Source organism: Microplitis demolitor, chromosome 3 (assembly GCF_026212275.2).
Source record: "Microplitis demolitor isolate Queensland-Clemson2020A chromosome 3, iyMicDemo2.1a, whole genome shotgun sequence".
Classification (NCBI taxonomy): Eukaryota; Metazoa; Arthropoda; class Insecta; order Hymenoptera; family Braconidae; genus Microplitis; species Microplitis demolitor.
Window position 1 is genome coordinate 633125 of NC_068547.1, and position 18101 is coordinate 651225.

Here is an 18101-nt window from a genome sequence, read left to right on the forward strand (position 1 = left end):
CAACTATTTTAAATAAATAATTAAATTTTTTTTAAATAATATTTTATCAAATAGTAAATTAATTAAAATTATTCCAGTATTAATTTCATATTTAAGTTTAAGAATTATTTTATTGAGAAGAAAATCGAAATTTATTTACAGTAATCCAAAAAAAGCAGACCAGAATATTTTTGGTTCCAAAAATTTATTAGATTTTAAATTTTGTAAAAATAAAATAAAATATTTTTAAAAGTTATTCAGTGGACAAAAAAATAACTATTTATTTATTTGTTTACTTTTAAATTTAAATATTTATAAAATGCATTTTAAAAAATTTAAAATAAAATTCAATTAACAGCTCACAGTATTCGAAAAACCAAATAAAAATAATTAATTGAATTATCTAAAAAGATAAATATTAGGTATAAAAAAATGTAAATCATCAAATAAAAAGCATTATCAGAGTTCTTGTGTAAATAATAAGTTATTATTATTATTATTATTTAATAACGGAAATATTTATTTTATAAATATCTCTCACGATCATATGATTTCCTGATTAAATTAAAATTAACGCAGCTTCTTGTTGACTTCGTCGATCATTTCGTCTACTCGTCTTGATGTACCGCGGAATTTATTTGGCTCCGGACCGATCATTTGGATCAATTGCGGCACTTCGTGACCGCTTATTTGAGTGAATCGTGCAAGTGCCTTCATGCACGCGAACAAATGTTCCTCGGATGGGCTGCCATTGAAGTACTGGAGCAGTGCCATTGTTAACTCCACGGCGACATCATCAAACACCTGAAATAATAATTATATGAAGATATTTAATATTTAAATACATTAACAAATAATTTGCATAACAATTACACAATAAACCAACAAAATAATTATAAAATAAATATTTAATTAAATAATAATAATCATCTTTTGTATAAAGATTGTAAACAATAACAAATAAATTACCTTATTTAAACAATAATAAATAAACTAACAGATTTAAAAAATAAAAATACCTTAGAACTGCTACCTTTCGGTAAAAGTTGCCGTAGCTTTTTGTTTTTGTTCATTTTCTGAAAAAATATCCACAAACTCTACAGAAAAATTTACTTTTTAAACTGATTACCGAAAAGCAATTTAATATTTAGCGACAGAAATACTTTTTTTTATTTATTTTGATTTTTTTTTAATAAATTAATGCGTTAATCATTCATATATGTAACAATGATTTTGTTTAAATATTTGTTTATGAAAGGCAGCACTTCTATTTGTAAATAAATTAGTCGTTTGCTTGAGACTGTTATCAGCGGATTCAGGCATTACAATGGGTTACGATAAATTTACCATTTAGTAAATAAATATGTATTTAACATCAATTACACAAAGCGAGAAGGATACAGACCACAGTTTTTACCTCCTTGCAAGCAAGGTTGTGAATAATCGCCGCACCACAAGCCTGAAGATCTGCTGATTCTGATAGTAGTGAGTGTACTGCTACTTTTGTAGTTACTCTGATGTTACTGATACCTTGATTGTTGTGCTGCCACTCGGAAATGTAAAGTAACCACTCGGAGCTACTCAAATTTTCAAACATGTTAGTAATCTGTAAAAAAAAAAAATACGGGTAATATTAAATTGTAATTTTAAAATATTTAATGACAAACTTACAAATTGAGCTAGAGGAAGTTGTTCTTCGGGAGAATGGCGGTCAATGTCAAAAGCATAATTCATTATTGTATGCTCTCGTCTGTCTTGGTGCAGCAGAAGAATAACATCATCTTTGAGCGCCGCTATTGCAAGAATATTCAATAGTTTAACTTTTGCCGCGGTGTCCAATGACTTGTCATACAAAATTCGTCCTGTTAAATAAATATCAACAATCAATGAACATCAATTACTTAAAAACTTGATTAACAATAATGGAAAATGAAATTTACCAATGAAATTTAAAAAATTATCACCCAATGCCCAAGAGCCTTCATTCTCCAACGCATACTGACGCAGTTCATCTAAATTTGTTATTTCAGTTTCGTTGAGTTTTCCTTCGAGTAGACGACAAAGAGCATCAAACTCTGCCGTAAGATCTGTCAAGTCTTTGAACACAATCGGAGGATCTCTTTGACGTTTTCTTTCCTCAAGCTCTCGTCTTTCTTCAGCTTCCATCTGAAGAACACGATCAGAGGGCAACATTTCAGCGCCCATGTCTCCGTTCGCTGATTGCATTTCCGCTACTAAAATATTTAATTTAAAAATAATTAAATGAAAAATTATTGCAACACAATATCAATAAATATCAACACCCAAACAAATAAATAAATAAATTAACCTTCACTGTCTGCCATCGTAGAATAATTACTAGGTCCTGTACTGTTACTGTCACTACCACTGGTCCCTTTAGATTTATCGTGTTTTTCCTTCTTCTTCTTTTTCTTTTTCCGCTCCTTCTTAGCAAGTTTCTCGTTCAAAACGTTTCGCCTTTCCTCCAAAGCTATTGAATTGAGCCGGGCTTCCTCGATCGCCGTATTAAGAAGCTGATACTCGGGTGATACCTCACGTTGAATCCTTGGCTCGACGAATCTGTGCCCGACTGTGAATCCAGCACTCGCACTGTTTGCGAGGGTCTCTATCAATGGTGCTAATGCCTGTCCTACGGGCCTGCATGAGACAAGTTGTGTCAAGTTGTTTAACTATTAATAACTATGACTCTCTCGTTACTACTTTTTTATTTTCTCCCGCCTTGGATGACACTCACGTCTTGATTATTTCTTCAGGTAAGTCGAGAATGTATTTCGGAATGCCACTGCCCACCAGGAAGCTGCTCACCTCGTCTGAGAAATTGTTGCAGTTTACTCGCAGCAGATGATACGTCCCAGCGCTGTGCCAAAAACAAAACCAATGTGTAGGCGTGTTTATTTAGCATCGATTCATAAAATCATCATCTTTTATTAGACTTGCAATTATTTTTATATAAATAAATGCAGACAAAGGTTTAAAAATAAAAATTTTAAAAACAAGACATATACTCACGCAAATTTCGATGTTCCCAAACCGTTAATGTACTCCAGGAATACCGAGTAGGGTAAAAATGTATCTCCGAGCTTTTCTACTCTCAGAGGTTCACCTAGAACTGTACCGCCCTGTTAAATAAAAATAATATTAAGTATAAAATACTTAAAACTTTAATTTTATTTTACGTATCTTATTCTATTTATAAAAACTTGTTATTTTGGAGCGAACTCTAACGCAATAGTAACTAATAACTAAAAATAAACTCGCGCGTACCAACTTTCGACAATTCGTGTAATAATAATTAAATTAAAGTACTAATAATAATTAGAAAAAAAAACACACACATAATATAAATAATAAAATTACACTAACACTTGGACACTAGCAATTAATATTTTTTCCAAGTACCGAGTGGGTGACAGCATCCAGAGCCCGGGTTTTGATGATACCAATAATGGCAAGAAAGGTAAAAAATATTAAATGGGAATGAGGGTGGGGTAGTGGGAGGTATTTAGTTTAGATTAAAGAGACACGGGTAAAAAGACGCGTTACGCGGGACTTACCGGCGTGATTCGCTCGCAAGGAGTTGTGACCAGGAAGCGTATGGGACGTGAGAGAGAGAGGCTCAAGTGAGAGTAGCTCGAGTTGGGTAAAATTATTTTTGGAAGCGCCCGGACCAAATTTAGTCCACGTCTCAGAACAAGCTCGTATCGTATGGCTCGGCTTCTGAGGTTTCATCGTGATTATTTTTTTTTTCTTTCTATTTTACTCCGTCATAATAACAATGAGTAAAAATTAAGGCGCTCATGCTGATGGACAGATAAATAAATATTTAAAGTGATCAATCAAGTGCTTACTGGTCGGATACTCTGTATCCCAGATGGCCCGAAGAAATATTCACGACCGTAGGCGACGATCGCTGTATGCCAAATCCCGTCTATGTGTCGGCCTGAAACAATTAAATGTTAATAATTATATCTGCACATTAACAAGGAAATGCCTAAGGTATAATTTGTAACTTGTCAACCCAATTTCTAAATATAACAAAATTAAACTCGCTTCCTCATTTTAGAGACCGTGTGGCACCCAGTAATAGATCATGATAAATAGTATGTGAAGCCAAATTGAGAACAAATATCTCGAGATCCAGCTGAGAGGGTCAAAAACTTTATGTCTATAAATGATGAAGATGATGGGTAGCAAGGACCTCTCGGATCACTTTTAAACGGCTTGATTAAACTCAAGAGTCTTCTATAGAGAATCTATAACCCGATAAATTATTACATGCGTTAATTATAAATAGATAAATATTATTTTGTCTTGTTTGATTGAACCTTGAGACAAGTAAGAATAATACTCGATCTTATTATACGCAATTCCATGTGATTTTACAAGCGCTTCCGCGATAATACATGCCAAAGCGTATAAATAATTTATCAGTCTTTCTTTGTTATAAATTATTTTTATTTACCAAATATATAGCCAAGCAAAATAAAACTTAAATATTACTGGATATAAATTTTTTCTGGAATAAACAATCCGTGTCATTGCAAGTATTTACAAACAACTCGAAACAAAAATAATTTAAAATAGATAGTGATTTAAACTTTCTCAGTAAGATCATGGACAAAGTGGATTTGGCAGCTCGACCAACCGATGACGTTTTGAATTAATTTTATTGGTTAATGTATATTTAATAAAAAGTTGATATCGCTGTATCACAGGTATAAAAATGTACTCGATGACCAGTGAGCACGTGAGTTTTATTTAGATTATATTTTTGTACCGTTCTCGCGTCGTAACGTCCAGTTTCTTCTTCTTCTTTCTCAATATTAATAAAATTTTTCATCTTTATTTTTATATTCTGCGAAGATGTTATTCGCTTCTTTGTGTACTGACCGGATATTTTAAGTACAAAAATATAAATAAGTATGTCTTATATACCTATAAGAAGTTGAGACATTATTGCAGCAGCCCCTTTGGTCAAATCGTACACATAAAGCTCAACTTTGGTTCCCATTTCTTCATTGTCATCCATGGTTCTGTGTCTCTAAAAATATTAATTAATCATTAATTAGTTTATTTATAATAGTAAATTTAGTAATTATAAATTTAAATCGGCTGAATAAATTTAGGGAGAGAAAATATCTGATGACTGATAAGTACTCACAGAAATTGGAGGTAAACTCCAAATATATCTCAACATTATGATAAATAATTGTATATCACTCTCAACAGGATGTAGTTTAGATAATAGATCACAATGAACAAACTAACAACTGGTACAAGAATAGGAGTGTTAAAATATTCGGACATTGACTCAAGTGGTCATCATCCGTACCAATAGAAGTGAAGAGCAACAACAAGTACGACAAGTAAAGACAACAAGAGGGTGATAGATCTTGGATCGACAAATTCAATTAGCAGTGAGTGATGTTATCCACGTCAACTGATCAGCTGATATTTAAATTGACACGCGAGGATAAATTAGTGATCACTCATTACTTTTTTTTTTTTTCAAATGACTGGAAGCTGATACTAGTAAATAATGATACAAATTACATGTAGAGAATACTTACATTTAAAAGATATGAGCAAGATGATGATGATGGTTAATAAATATATTACACCGTTTAAATAAAAGCAGTCGCCTAAGCTAGATGACTACTGGCTTCCAAATGGATCCTCGACAGCTTAACTCTCGCGAAGAGGACGAAGAATAAGAAGAAGAGGAAGAGGAAGAAGTATAAGAAGTAATGGACAAAGACGAAGAGAGGGCGGTGGTAATTCTTGGCAAGAAGAAACAGTTAAACTCTAGCTCAGCCACTAGGTAAACTTTGGGCCATCAGCAATAACTACCAGCGGTGTTTAAATCTACAAAAGTAAATAAAAATTTGAGAGAGCAGAACTAGGTCATCCAGGAACTTTTAGATCGTTCTCATTACCGTTAATAGAAACTTAAAATTTTACCAAGACATTTTAATTTGAATTAAAACCCGCCTCTCTTCTTACTTGTTATTGTTATTATTTTTTTTTTCAATGCGCAATTTTAAACCTGCGCAAGCCAATGCAGCAACGTGCTAAAAAATTTATGTCAATTACAATAACGACACGCGAGAGAGACAAAATACATAAATCATCAAAGCTCTTCCTCATAAGACATCACCTTCATTATAAGTCATTTAAACTATCAAGTAAAGTATTCTATCATCAACAAAATTTATCATTAGACCAACGAAAAAATTTATAACTTATATAAATATATTCATATATAACCGTAGACGGCAGTTGGTAAATGACCCTATGAAGTGTAGATATATATATGGTATAATATATATATATATATATATATATATATATATATATATATATATATATATATATATCGACGCATGCTGCTAGCCTTGCTCCATCATTACTCATTACTCATTAGTCGCTTCTTGCTTAAGTTAATTAATAAAATAAAGCTTACGCGCTCATTACTTTCAAGCTCCACTGTTTAAATAAAAATAAAAAAAAATAATTGATTAATAAAAAAATATATATAATTACCTAAGAAACGCACTATAGAGCGAAAAAAGGAGTACAAGTTTCATTGTACATTATCATATATACGCTTACTCATTCTTGATACTCCAAAGCACCAGAAGTTAATTCACGTACATACCTCACGGATAGTGTGTCGACTGCTCGTCTGATGGTGTTGGTTATAAATCAGACAAAGAATTAACGTGTGGAGACAAAGACAACGTGACTGCTAACACAACAAAAATCCTCCTGATTGCTGACTGATTTATCTCCTGATATATATTATGGAAATATAAATATACAAAGTATAATCTAGATCTGGATTTGAATCTAGACAAGTGTTAACATCACAGTGATTTATATTTATTTATTTATTTATTCAAATTTAAATAGTAGCGATAATCAACACAAAAGTGCGCGGGTAAAACAAGTGGATTGAGTGATTTTGATTTTATAAAATTTATATTTGCCAGGTAATTTATTGGTGGTGTACGTGTGTTGAAGGTTGGAGATACAGAGGTTAGGTTGCCTAGTAGACGAGTTGACTCGGCAGAAATTTTTCATCTGAAACACAACACACATTAAATATATACATATATATATATTAATATATAGACGTAGAGGCAAGTGTTAAGGCGCACTCTACTCTTGATAATAATAACCCATTGAAAACAGCGCACTGGTAAACTGCGGATACCCAGACAACCGAATTTAATATACACTGAAATAAAGAACAGCTGATGCATCAGAGTCACCGGCGAAATGTCAAAATCATCAAGACAAATTGTAAGTTTTTTTATTACCCCCAAGTTTTATTTATTTAATTATTAATTTTTTAGTTTTTTTTTTTCTGTCGTCATTTTTATTTTGAAAAGAATTTTCTGGATATTTTAAATTAATTGCGACAGTATTTACTGCAATCCACGCGTCAGTTTCTTAGTAAACCGTTGCTGTAGAAACGTCTAGTATATATTTTGTTTATTGTATCAATTAGTTATATATATATTTTAATTTGTGTACTTTGGATTCATATTTGTTGGATTGTTTCTTGTTTTTAATTTTTTTGAATCATATCTAATTTTAGACGCTACGAGTTCAGTCACCCGAAGGAACAAAAAGAATTGATGTTGATCCTACAGACACTGTCTGCAGTCTTTTTGAAAAGGTATTTAAATTTATTTATTTATTAATAAGTTAATTAATTTATTAATAATTAATTAATTGAACTATTTACAGATTTATGAAGTATTTCAATTGAAAAGCTTTGGGTTCAGTTTATTCAAACAAAGAAACCACAAAGATGAACTTATATCCAGCAAAAGTAAATCAGTTTCTGCGTGCGGACTTGGACATGGTGACATGCTTTATCTTGCTCCAGTTAACGGTACTCTTCTGTGGAACTCTCCCTCAACTAGTGCCGCAGATCCAAGTACGTAATAATTATTTATATTTTAACTCGAGAATTATCTAATGATGAAAATATAATAACCCAGTTCCCATGGATGTGACACCAAGTACCAGCAAAGGGTTGCCATCAACATCAACGGCAGTAGCATCAGTACCTGTGACTGTAAGACCGATAACCAATTTGGAGATCGATGACGTGGACGAGCAGCTGTGGAAAATGGATGGAAAAATCCAACGCAAACGCGATGAAAAACTGTAATTATTATACTTTAATTTAATAACGATGACAAGGAATTATTGTGGTAATTATTTTATTAATTACAGGTGCAGGCACGGAGCCAATGGCTGCTGTGTCCACTGCTCACCGTTAGAACCATTTGATGAATCGTATTTGAGAGAACAAAATGTAAAACATTTGTCATTTCATTCTTATCTCAGGAAACTCACTGCCGGAGTTGATAGGTAATTTTATTAAATTTTCTCCCGAAGAATAATTATGATAAATAATAATTATATAAATTAATTACAGAGGAAAATTCCTACAACTAGAAGACATCAGCTGTCGCATAAAAAGAGGGTGCAAAGATCATCCACCTTGGCCACGTGGTATTTGCAGTAAATGTCAACCAAACGCAATAACGCTCAATCGTCAACCTTACCGTCACATTGACAACGTTGTCTTTGAGAACGCGAGTTTAGTCGAGCGTTTTCTTAATTACTGGCGAAGCACAGGGCATCAGCGCTTGGGTTACCTGTACGGTAGATACGAAATTCACTCAGACGTTCCTCTGGGAATACGAGCTGTTGTCGCTGCGATATATGAACCTCCTCAGGTACTTATTTTTTAATTTATAAATTAAATACTTTTATTTTCATTTAATTATATATTTTAAATGTAGGAGAGTACAAGAGACTCAATATCACTCTTACCAGATGAAAGAGAACCATTAGTCCAAGAATTAGCTCAACAACTTGATCTGAGAAGAGTCGGTTGGATATTTACTGATTTGATTGCTGATGATGTTAAGAAAGGGACCGTAAGTATTTTTTTTTTTAGATATTTTTATTTGTAATTTATTTTGTAAAATAAATTAATATTTTGTAATCCAGGTAAAACATGTCCGGAACATCGAGAGTCACTTCCTTTCTGCTCAAGAGTGCATCATGGCCGGTCACTATCAGAACCAACATCCAAACCCATGTCGTTTTTCACCCAGTGGAAGTTTTGGTTCTAAATTCGTCACTGTCTGTGTAACAGGTGGGTTTTAATTTTCAGCGGACGTATTTTTTAATTATTATAAATAATTAAATAAAAATTTTAAAATCATAACAGGGGACGACAAGAATCAAGTCCACATGGAAGGGTATCAAGTATCAAACCAATGTATGGCGCTAGTACGTGATGACTGTCTAGTGCCCACCAAAGATGCTCCAGAACTTGGGTACGTTCGTGAATCCACAGACAAGCAGTACGTTCCAGATGTTTACTACAAGGTAAGATAATTTAATATTTTATTATCAATTAATACTAATGGATATGTATAAGGAAAGATATGGGTTTAATAATAAAAAGACAAAATAATTGAACGAAATAGAACAGTTTATGAACCAAACATGATAGTTATTCTTTTTCATCAAGTACATTTAGTAGAGTGACATGTGTTTTATCTCATGCGTAGATAAATAATACCGTAGGCCGGTTTACAAAAAAAAAAAAAGAAAACATTTCTTATAATTTTAAATCAATGTCATCTAACAATATTAATAAATAATTTAGTATTTGAATTTTAATAATATTTAAAAACAAATCACAATTATAATAATCATAATAATAAAATACGGAGAAAAAAAAAGTAATGGTAAAAATGCAGCTTACAAATTTCGTGTAGATAGATCGTTTTTTTAAATTATTTAAATATAATTTCATTATTTTAAATCGATTTGCGAGGGTAAGGACTAAACTGACGGTCGTCGAAGTCGTTATTACAATCTACGCGTATCTGCCTTGTCGCATTCATAAAAATATATATGTCTATTTACAGGTAGGACAAGCCTTTACCGTGGATATATTTGTTTTATTTATTTATTCATTTAGATTCATAGCGCGGATACGTGGGCTACATCGGAGCTCAGAAAATATACTTAAATTTTTCTCGTTTAATTCGTCGTGATTTTTATTTTACTTTTTTGCACATTCCAAGATTTATAATAATAATATATATATATATATATATATATATATATATATATATATATATATACATATATATTTCTTTAGTCATTTGATAGTGTAGTACAATTTATATCCTAATTACGATGACACAATTCTAATTACGTATGCGCCACTCATCGCGATTAAATTCACACACCGGCGTACGCTTGAGTAATTATAGTAATTATTATTTTATTTTTTATCCATCTTTTACAATTCACATTTATCATTTAATTAACAAGTTTTAAAACTTTTAAGTTTAACATCGAATGAGGTTCACTTCGAGAAAGGCATTCACGTAAAACATGCCGTGCAATAGTATCGCACTGTCCAATAATAATAATAATAATAATAACAATATAGTAATAAGAGTTTTTGTGTAAATAAGTGCGTCCATATATTTTTTTATTTCAATCATTTTTAATTATTATCATCATTATCATCTAACTTTCTCGATACCATTTAAATAGCATCGCGTTACTTATAATCCATTCCCATGTGGGAGTATTTGTTTATACATTTATATAATACATAACAATTGGACTAACGAAGATGTTACACGAGCAATTTTTTTTTGTTTTTTTTTTTTTTTTTTTTTTCATTTTATATTTTTTATATTTTTATATTTTTATATTTTTATAATTATTATTCTAAAGCATTATCGTAGTATTTTTATTTTTACTTTTGATATACACTGTTAGGGAATGATTTATTAAATATATATTTGTATCGTATATATTTCTTTTTTTTTGTATTTTTTTTTAAATTTATTTATTGATTTTACTTGTTTAATCATCGATTGGAAGGTACGAGACGCCCTTGCGTTCTACGCAGTAGTTAGGCCTCGTATTTAATATTCACACAATTAATATCTAAGTATAATTATTTATTACAATAATAAACATATTACGAACCAAATCCTCATTCTTATCGTCAACGAACGAAAAGAAGGAAGACGTCGTCTGTCTGGCTAATTTATTATTATTATTATCATAATTATATACCAGCATTTTATTTCTCTAAAAATCCTAGCAAATGCAGTCGCTAAAATCACACATTTTTTTTTTTTCGCATTATTTGTACGCATCAATAGCAATCCCATAACTTTGCCGTCATACATAAACACACAAATCTTTGACTAAAAATATATATTTTCTTATTTATATATATATCTATTAATATAATTTGTGTTGCTCCACACGTGATTAATTTTATTAATTAATTATTACTAAATATGTCGTCAAAACTAAGATCCGCCTGATCGCGTTCATTTTTCCTTTAAAAAATCTAAAGATTCGTGTCGGTAGTCATTATATATAACATATATAATATAGTAATATATATATATTTGTATCCATTAATGTAAGGAAAGAAAATGAATGATTACAAACGACGAGCGTTGTTGAAAATAAAGACTTTTATTATTTATAATTATTAAATATAGCTAGAAGTTTTTAGTATCGATTGTACGATCGATATGAGGTACGTATGTGTGGAACCATCGTCTCTATTGTAGAAACGGCATTCTGTTGATGCCCTTTAAACTATATCTTTATCTCTACAACATATTTTTTTTTTATCTTCCCACTACTAGTAGTCATACATAGCAAAATACGGATTTATTTATCAGTATTAACATCATTATTTCATTTTTTTATTACTCGCTCTTTAAAAATAGATTCAACATCTTTTAAATATCTATTTTGTATAGTAAATATATGTAATAATAATAATAATAAAAATAATTGCAGTAAACTTAACGGTGCACCGTAAAACGCAACAGGTGCAGCCTACGTATAACGATGGTCATATTTTTTTTTTTTCATCAGTAATAATAATAATAATAATAATAATAATAGTTTCCCATGATTCATTATGATAATTAATAATAATAGTAGTTGTCATAATAATAATAATAATAATAATAATAATAATAATAATAATAGATTAATTTTTTTCGCACATTATTATGATAATAATGTTAATAATCATTCTTTAATAATTTTGAACGATGAAAGCGCATAGAGATCGTCGAAATTGCATTTTTTAAAATCACACATAATTGGATTATTGGTGCGTTACAATTTACCGCACTTGGTAATCATTATTGTTTTCGTGGGCTTGCCGGTTTGATCACCGTACGTTGATATTTTTTCGACGAGTTCCAGACCCTCAACAACGTGACCAAATATTCCGGTAAAGCCGCGCATTTCTTGTAGAATAATACGAAATTGTGAACCAACCATCCCAAGATTATCATGACGTTTTTGAGTACGGCGCATACCGACTGCGCCTCGTACTGCTGGAAATTTAGTATCGTCGGGCATAAAGTAACCATCCTCATAAATGCTACGTCCACCACGGCCATTGTTTAGTTCAAAATCACCGGTGATAACAGATTCGCCTTCCCAGCATTGGAATATCGAGCATCCTTTGTAACCAACACCTATTTCACCGGTCGCAAGTACGCTGAAATTTTTCGCCATTTTTGGAGCTGCATCGGGTCTTACTTCAATCACAATACGCCCGTGTGGTGATCCGTTTACCTCAATGTTAAAGTAATACATTGGATAAGGATTAGCAGGTCCACGTAGCGAAACAGTGATACTGCTGTTGCTTGTTGGCGAGTGAACAGATAAACTGCCGACTCCACTGCCACTGGAGCCGTTGTCTTGCATAAAAGCATTGGATGGCTGCGATTGGAGAATTGAATTTGGCGGAGCTGTTTGTACTGATTTAACTGATGGAGATCCTGGTGGAATAAGCAGCTGGGTTTGGGCTGGTGGAGCTTGAGGTGGCAATGTAACTGGATGAACATGAATTGATCCCGGTGGTGCTGGAGTTGGTATCATGTTTGTATGGTAATCGATAGAACCATTTTGCATATGCTGTTTGCTGACAACATGACGGGAGTAAAGCTGAGACATGCAGTAGTTTGCAAGGAAGAGTATGGGATTTTGAGCCGCGGCAATGTGGTTTTGTACTCTGCCATTTCCAGCAGGCTGTAATAAAATTGGTTCCCCGGAATGGATGCTCGCGAGTGCTTGTTTCAGCAGACCAAAGTCGAATATAACTCCCGAATTGCCTATCAGATCATCCAACTGGCATTGCAGCAACATCTCTTGATACTTTGATTGTAGCCTCTGTTTTTCCATAACTAAGTGGGAATGAAGACTGTAAACATCATTGGGACTGTCACTCACCTGAAGACTAGCTTTAGCTTTCCCCAGTGTTTCACGTGCGTCAGATATCTCTGGAAAATGTGTCCATCCGTTCTGTAAATCAGTCTCTACATGTGTCTTGAGTGTCACGCAAGCTTCGAGAACTTTTATCAAAAATTCTCTCTGCTGCATCGCCATTCTCTGGATCTCCGACGACAATTTTCCCATCGTAACCAGTTCAAGTTGAACCTGCAAAAAAAAATATACAATCACTCATCAGTCATCAATAAAAACTAAATTTTCTCAACATAAATCTGCGATATTAATTATATATTTTACATACGTCGGATATGAGCTGTTCTTTGGCATCTGTTTGCGTCTTTATTTGGTGACCAGGATGTTCATGGGGCGTAGCACAAGCTCGACACAGCAGTGTGCAGCACGATGAGCACCACAGAGTAAGGGGCATCCCATGAGTGTGACAATTCTCACTCTGTAACATCACAAAAATAAAAATCAATCATTTTTTATTTAAATCTGTAATTCACAAGTACAACGTGCAACCTTGGACAGTAATCCCGTTAACGTTATAATTCATCTAAGGCTTCGTGTTTGCCATGTGCTTTCTCAACACTCTACTACATACGATTATCATCATCATTATCATGATTATCATCTATCAAATGATGAAAATAAATAAATACCTTTCGTTCTTTGTCATTCTGCTTGCAAGGCGTATTGTTACTGGCAATTTTGAGGTAGGCAAAGTTATTGGCTAGGGCAAGTAATGGACCATTGGTTGGCAGACAATCTGGTCCTTGATCGCCAAGCTCTGTTCTCTTCCAACAGTGTGCACAGAACAAATCTCGGCCCTTCAATAAATTATTTTCGATACATCTCAAGCAAAACTGATGCTTGCAGCTTAAATTTTTTGGACACAGCTCCACGTCATTGTACTTTTGCTTGCAGTAACCACATAACGTCAATTCCTCAAGTTCCGTTAGCACACTTGGGTCAAACATCTGTCAATGAAAATTCAATAAAACTCAGTCATTAAATATTTAACAAACAAACAAAAGGACAAGACAACAAACAACTCAGTTATGTTTTACTAATAACTTATAAACACGCGTGCGCTTAAAATCCCGCCAAAAGAGTACGGAAGCTCGTACGTAAGAGCGAGAAAAGGGGGCGGTTGGCAGGCCGGGGCCGGTTGATACAACACACCAGAGAGAGCTAACGACTAAGAGAGAGAGAGAGAGAGCTAACGAGCCACCGACTGCACATACGCAACTACGCAAATACATATTTATCATTACGTTTATGTTTAATCTATTTAACCGTTTAATTGCTTTTGATCTGATGATTAATTTTCGTAACAACCAGCACGTGATCCAATAATCCAGCTGTCTCTCCAATCCACCAGCTTTAATAACTTGAGCCGATCTCCAAAGCTATTGACGACAATCGTACTTGGAGACTCGGGATTTTTATTAAACGCAAAAAAAATAAGAAAAAATATCACCCGCACACACACACGTCCAGACACACACCCACATCCACACTGTCGAGGCCGGCCACGTTTCGTATCAACTTGTGGTCGAGCATCACTCAATAAATTGCCGCGTTTACATTACATCTAGCTCGATACCTCCAACAGACTTCCAATCCTTAAATAATAATAATCACAATAATAATAATAATAATAATAATAATAATAATAAAAACAATAATGATCAATTACTTTTACCAGCAGCTCGAACAATAAATGAAGTAAATAAATAAATAAATATAATCAATTAAAGCCATACCGTGTCGATGATGTGTCCCAGGAGCAGGGACTCTTGTGTTAGCTCTATCTTAAACCCTGAGGACGCGGTGTCCAAGTCGTCATAGAGTCCGGGCAGTATCTTCTTCCACACCCGCGTCTTTCACACGAACGTAATAATATATATAACATATATATATTAACCAGGCATCAAGGCTTGAACGTTGATGTTGTTTTGCGCGGCATCTTTTTCATCAGCACTCTACTTAGTTACATACTATACCAATAACAAAATATATATGATATATTATATATTAGATATATAAATATATTTATATGTATATATGTCTATTTGTTAAATAATTAATAATGAATTTTTAGTCAGTAAATTTCCCTCGCCTTTCCCCCCCTCTGTGTTCCCTTGGTCGCGCGCGCGACTCAGCAGCGGCACTCAGGTCGTCCGTCGTATCGGCGGTGTGATGGTCGTGGGCTCGTAAGTTTAAATATTAAATCACTCGCTCAACTTGAGGAGAGCTTATCGAACGGGTTATGTGGACATGATTATTTTAGTTGGCCGGTATCTTCGCGCGGTGTCTTCTCATTTAGACACCTACTTTTTTTAACTTGCGCTAACGTATTGCCACATCATGACGTTTGGTTCACTACACTAACCACTGGCATGGCGGCGAGGAACCCAACGACGAGCCACAGCCGATCCTCACATCCACAACTACTTTAACAAATACACGTACACTGGGTAAAATATGTGTATGACGTGTGGAGAATGATGGAGAATACCCACCACCAGTACCAGCTATTGTCGATTACACACACGTATATCAGTATGTGTCATGTGTGTTTACTAGTTTACTCCCTCCGACACTGCCAGAGACACCCAGAGAGTGAGGGCGCAGCGTCGCTACTGACTAGTGACTGCCTGACTGGTGTGTACCCGCGTCTGCCTCCTTCCGTCCCCGCGAACTCCCGCGAATACAACCAGAGCCTCAAGCCTCGAGCCTCTGATGTCTTCACCCCTTGCCCCTTATCATCGCGGTACCCTTTGTCTTTGCCGCCATTTCCGTGACAGGAAATCTACGCCCGAACCGCCGCCGCCTTAACATAACATATGCCCGGTTATTCTATCCGTTAATTTTGAATTTTACGTACTTTGGGTTTCCCTATTTTATTTAAATAAATTTATTATGTTACTATTAGTTCATTTTAGTTGTAAATTAATGATGATAATACTCAATAACGACTGTCACGCGACATAAATGTTGTAATTTACCTCCTCCACTGGTTACCCGGCAGAAAAAATAATAAAAAAGTCGATAGCGCGCTCTCGTCACACAACTCGACTGATATCCGTTCGAGTAGGCGGCAAGTTTGATTTCTCACCCAGAAATCCGGACCGATTTCATAAAAAAATTAGTGAGCATGCGCACGCTCTTAAAAATCATTACTAATTATTATTTAAATTTTAATTATAGGAGAAAGATTCCTATGGAAATGAAGTATCTAGACTGGCCAGACCACTACCTGTCGAGTACTTGTTGGTTGATGTCCCAGCTTCTACACCACTGACACCTCAGTTTACATTTTTCGCCAGCGATAATGTCACTCCTTTCCCTGTGGAAAACAGGTAAGACTGATAACAATTCAAAAAAAAAATTATTTATCATTTATTTTATCAATTTATTTAATTAATTTCTAGATTGGTCGATGGACAGATCCAGGAATTCAATTCCCTGTGCACGTACATGCAGCAATTTGGACCAGATCAGTTTTTGGAAGCCATATCAGACTTTCATCTGCTACTTTTCATCACAACAATGGACATGCTGCCAATGAAAGATCACATGTCGCCGCTGTTGGAGGCCATCAGACAGAATGACAGACAGAAAGCCCTCGAGTGGGCTCGGAGCGAGCATTGGGCGACTGTAGAACAGTTGATATCTGCGACGACAGCTTCTGCCCCTTTGGCTTCTCAGTCCGTTTCCTTTGGCAACGACGGCAGCTCGTCTGCTGGTCCTGGAGTTGGAATTGGCGTCGGCACCGGTTCCAGTGTCAATGCCGCGGCCACCCAACCGCTGTGGACGTGTCCTCATTGCACGTTTTTGAATCCTGCTGAATTAGGATCTTGCGAAATGTGCAGCCTCCCCAGGTAACTATAATTTTGTTTTATATAAAATTTATATAAAAATCAAAACTCACTTTAATTTAATTTATTACCTCACGTTTCATTATTTTATTTTTTTTTCTCACAGGATGTAATAAATAATTTGGATATTTGGGCATACCGACGATTTATTTTTTCTCCCCATCCTTTGAGTCTTTATTTTAGTGGAAATAATTTAAAAATTTTCTGGACAATAAATATTAATTTTTTTTTCTTTTTTTTCTGTTACTTGCGCATTTCAATGCCATTAAAAATTCTTTTAGTTAATTAATGATATTTTAAATATAAAAATTACTGAATTAATTAATTGATAGTAATTAATAAATGTTGATAATAATTATAAAAAGTAAAATTATTATTGTAGGATGCTCCTATGAGAAGAGTCCACCTTTAATAAATTATGGAAATATCCAAGTTTAGTTTATGAGAGCAAGTGAGAGATACATCATGCTGTCCGCTGATTACAACTGATTTAAATATTATCGCGTAACAAAATAAACTTTTTGATAAAATAAAAAATAAATAACCACCAAGGCACCACATAATCTTACAATTTTTATTTATAAAACTTTTAAGAAGTGACAAACTGTGATACAGGAGTGAAAAAAAAATAACAAATACTTTGCTTGTATTAAAAAAGAATAATTAATGGTCGATCTTTAATTAATCAATCAGTTATAGGAAAATATTAACTGGAGTATAAATTGTTTGGTTGTAATCGCATGTCGGTGAAAAATTTAGGGTGACTTTCTCATCAACAGTTGGTTTACTTGGTGATAATTAATATAATATAATATAATATAATAATAATTATTATTAATTACTGATTATTGAATATTGAATGAATAAAGCGGC

The 18101-nt window shown here is 33.6% G+C and overlaps 3 protein-coding genes across 12 annotated transcripts; 1 reads left to right on the forward strand and 2 right to left on the reverse strand.

Annotated features, from left to right (window-relative positions):
* Positions 1-107: 107 nt before the first annotated feature.
* LOC103576158 (uncharacterized) lies at positions 108-6746 on the reverse strand. 7 transcript variants are annotated; one of them, XM_008556237.3, is made up of 13 exons: positions 6659-6746; positions 5571-5865; positions 5162-5448; positions 4936-5041; positions 3849-3940; positions 3010-3119; positions 2735-2857; positions 2309-2637; positions 1920-2213; positions 1651-1841; positions 1397-1585; positions 999-1055; positions 108-783 (listed from the first exon to the last, which is right to left on the reverse strand). In XM_008556237.3, exons 3-13 carry the CDS (start codon positions 5195-5197, stop codon positions 550-552), a joined length of 1761 nt encoding a protein of 586 aa, XP_008554459.1. In that variant the 5' UTR covers positions 5198-5448; positions 5571-5865; positions 6659-6746; the 3' UTR covers positions 108-549. The 7 variants fall into 7 exon arrangements, with proteins under 7 accessions (XP_008554459.1, XP_008554457.1, XP_008554462.1 ...); XM_008556235.3 differs by lacking the exon at positions 6659-6746 and adding an exon at positions 6544-6632; XM_008556240.3 differs by lacking the exons at positions 5162-5448; positions 6659-6746 and adding an exon at positions 6544-6632 and having other exon boundaries at positions 109-783.
* A 467-nt stretch (positions 6747-7213) lies between these two features.
* LOC103576157 (nuclear protein localization protein 4 homolog) lies at positions 7214-18100 on the forward strand. Of its 2 annotated transcripts, none has more exons than XM_008556233.3 (12): positions 7214-7305; positions 7604-7684; positions 7756-7948; positions 8013-8181; positions 8251-8388; positions 8456-8759; positions 8826-8963; positions 9037-9184; positions 9260-9420; positions 16558-16709; positions 16782-17231; positions 17611-18100. In XM_008556233.3, the coding sequence occupies exons 1-12, from the start codon at positions 7282-7284 to the stop codon at positions 17621-17623; spliced, it is 1971 nt and encodes a 656-aa protein (XP_008554455.1). In that variant the 5' UTR covers positions 7214-7281; the 3' UTR covers positions 17624-18100. The 2 variants fall into 2 exon arrangements, with proteins under 2 accessions (XP_008554455.1, XP_008554456.1); XM_008556234.2 differs by lacking the exon at positions 17611-18100 and adding an exon at positions 17335-17459.
* On the reverse strand, positions 9509-16050 carry LOC103576156 (uncharacterized). Of its 3 annotated transcripts, XM_008556230.2 has the most exons (5): positions 15870-16050; positions 15111-15344; positions 14004-14321; positions 13643-13792; positions 9509-13548 (listed from the first exon to the last, which is right to left on the reverse strand). In XM_008556230.2, exons 3-5 carry the CDS (start codon positions 14319-14321, stop codon positions 12217-12219), a joined length of 1800 nt encoding a protein of 599 aa, XP_008554452.1. In that variant the 5' UTR covers positions 15111-15344; positions 15870-16050; the 3' UTR covers positions 9509-12216. The 3 variants fall into 3 exon arrangements, with proteins under 3 accessions (XP_008554452.1, XP_008554450.1, XP_008554453.1); XM_008556228.2 differs by having other exon boundaries at positions 15111-16050; XM_008556231.3 differs by lacking the exons at positions 15111-15344; positions 15870-16050 and adding an exon at positions 14619-15066.
* Position 18101: the final 1 nt, after the last annotated feature.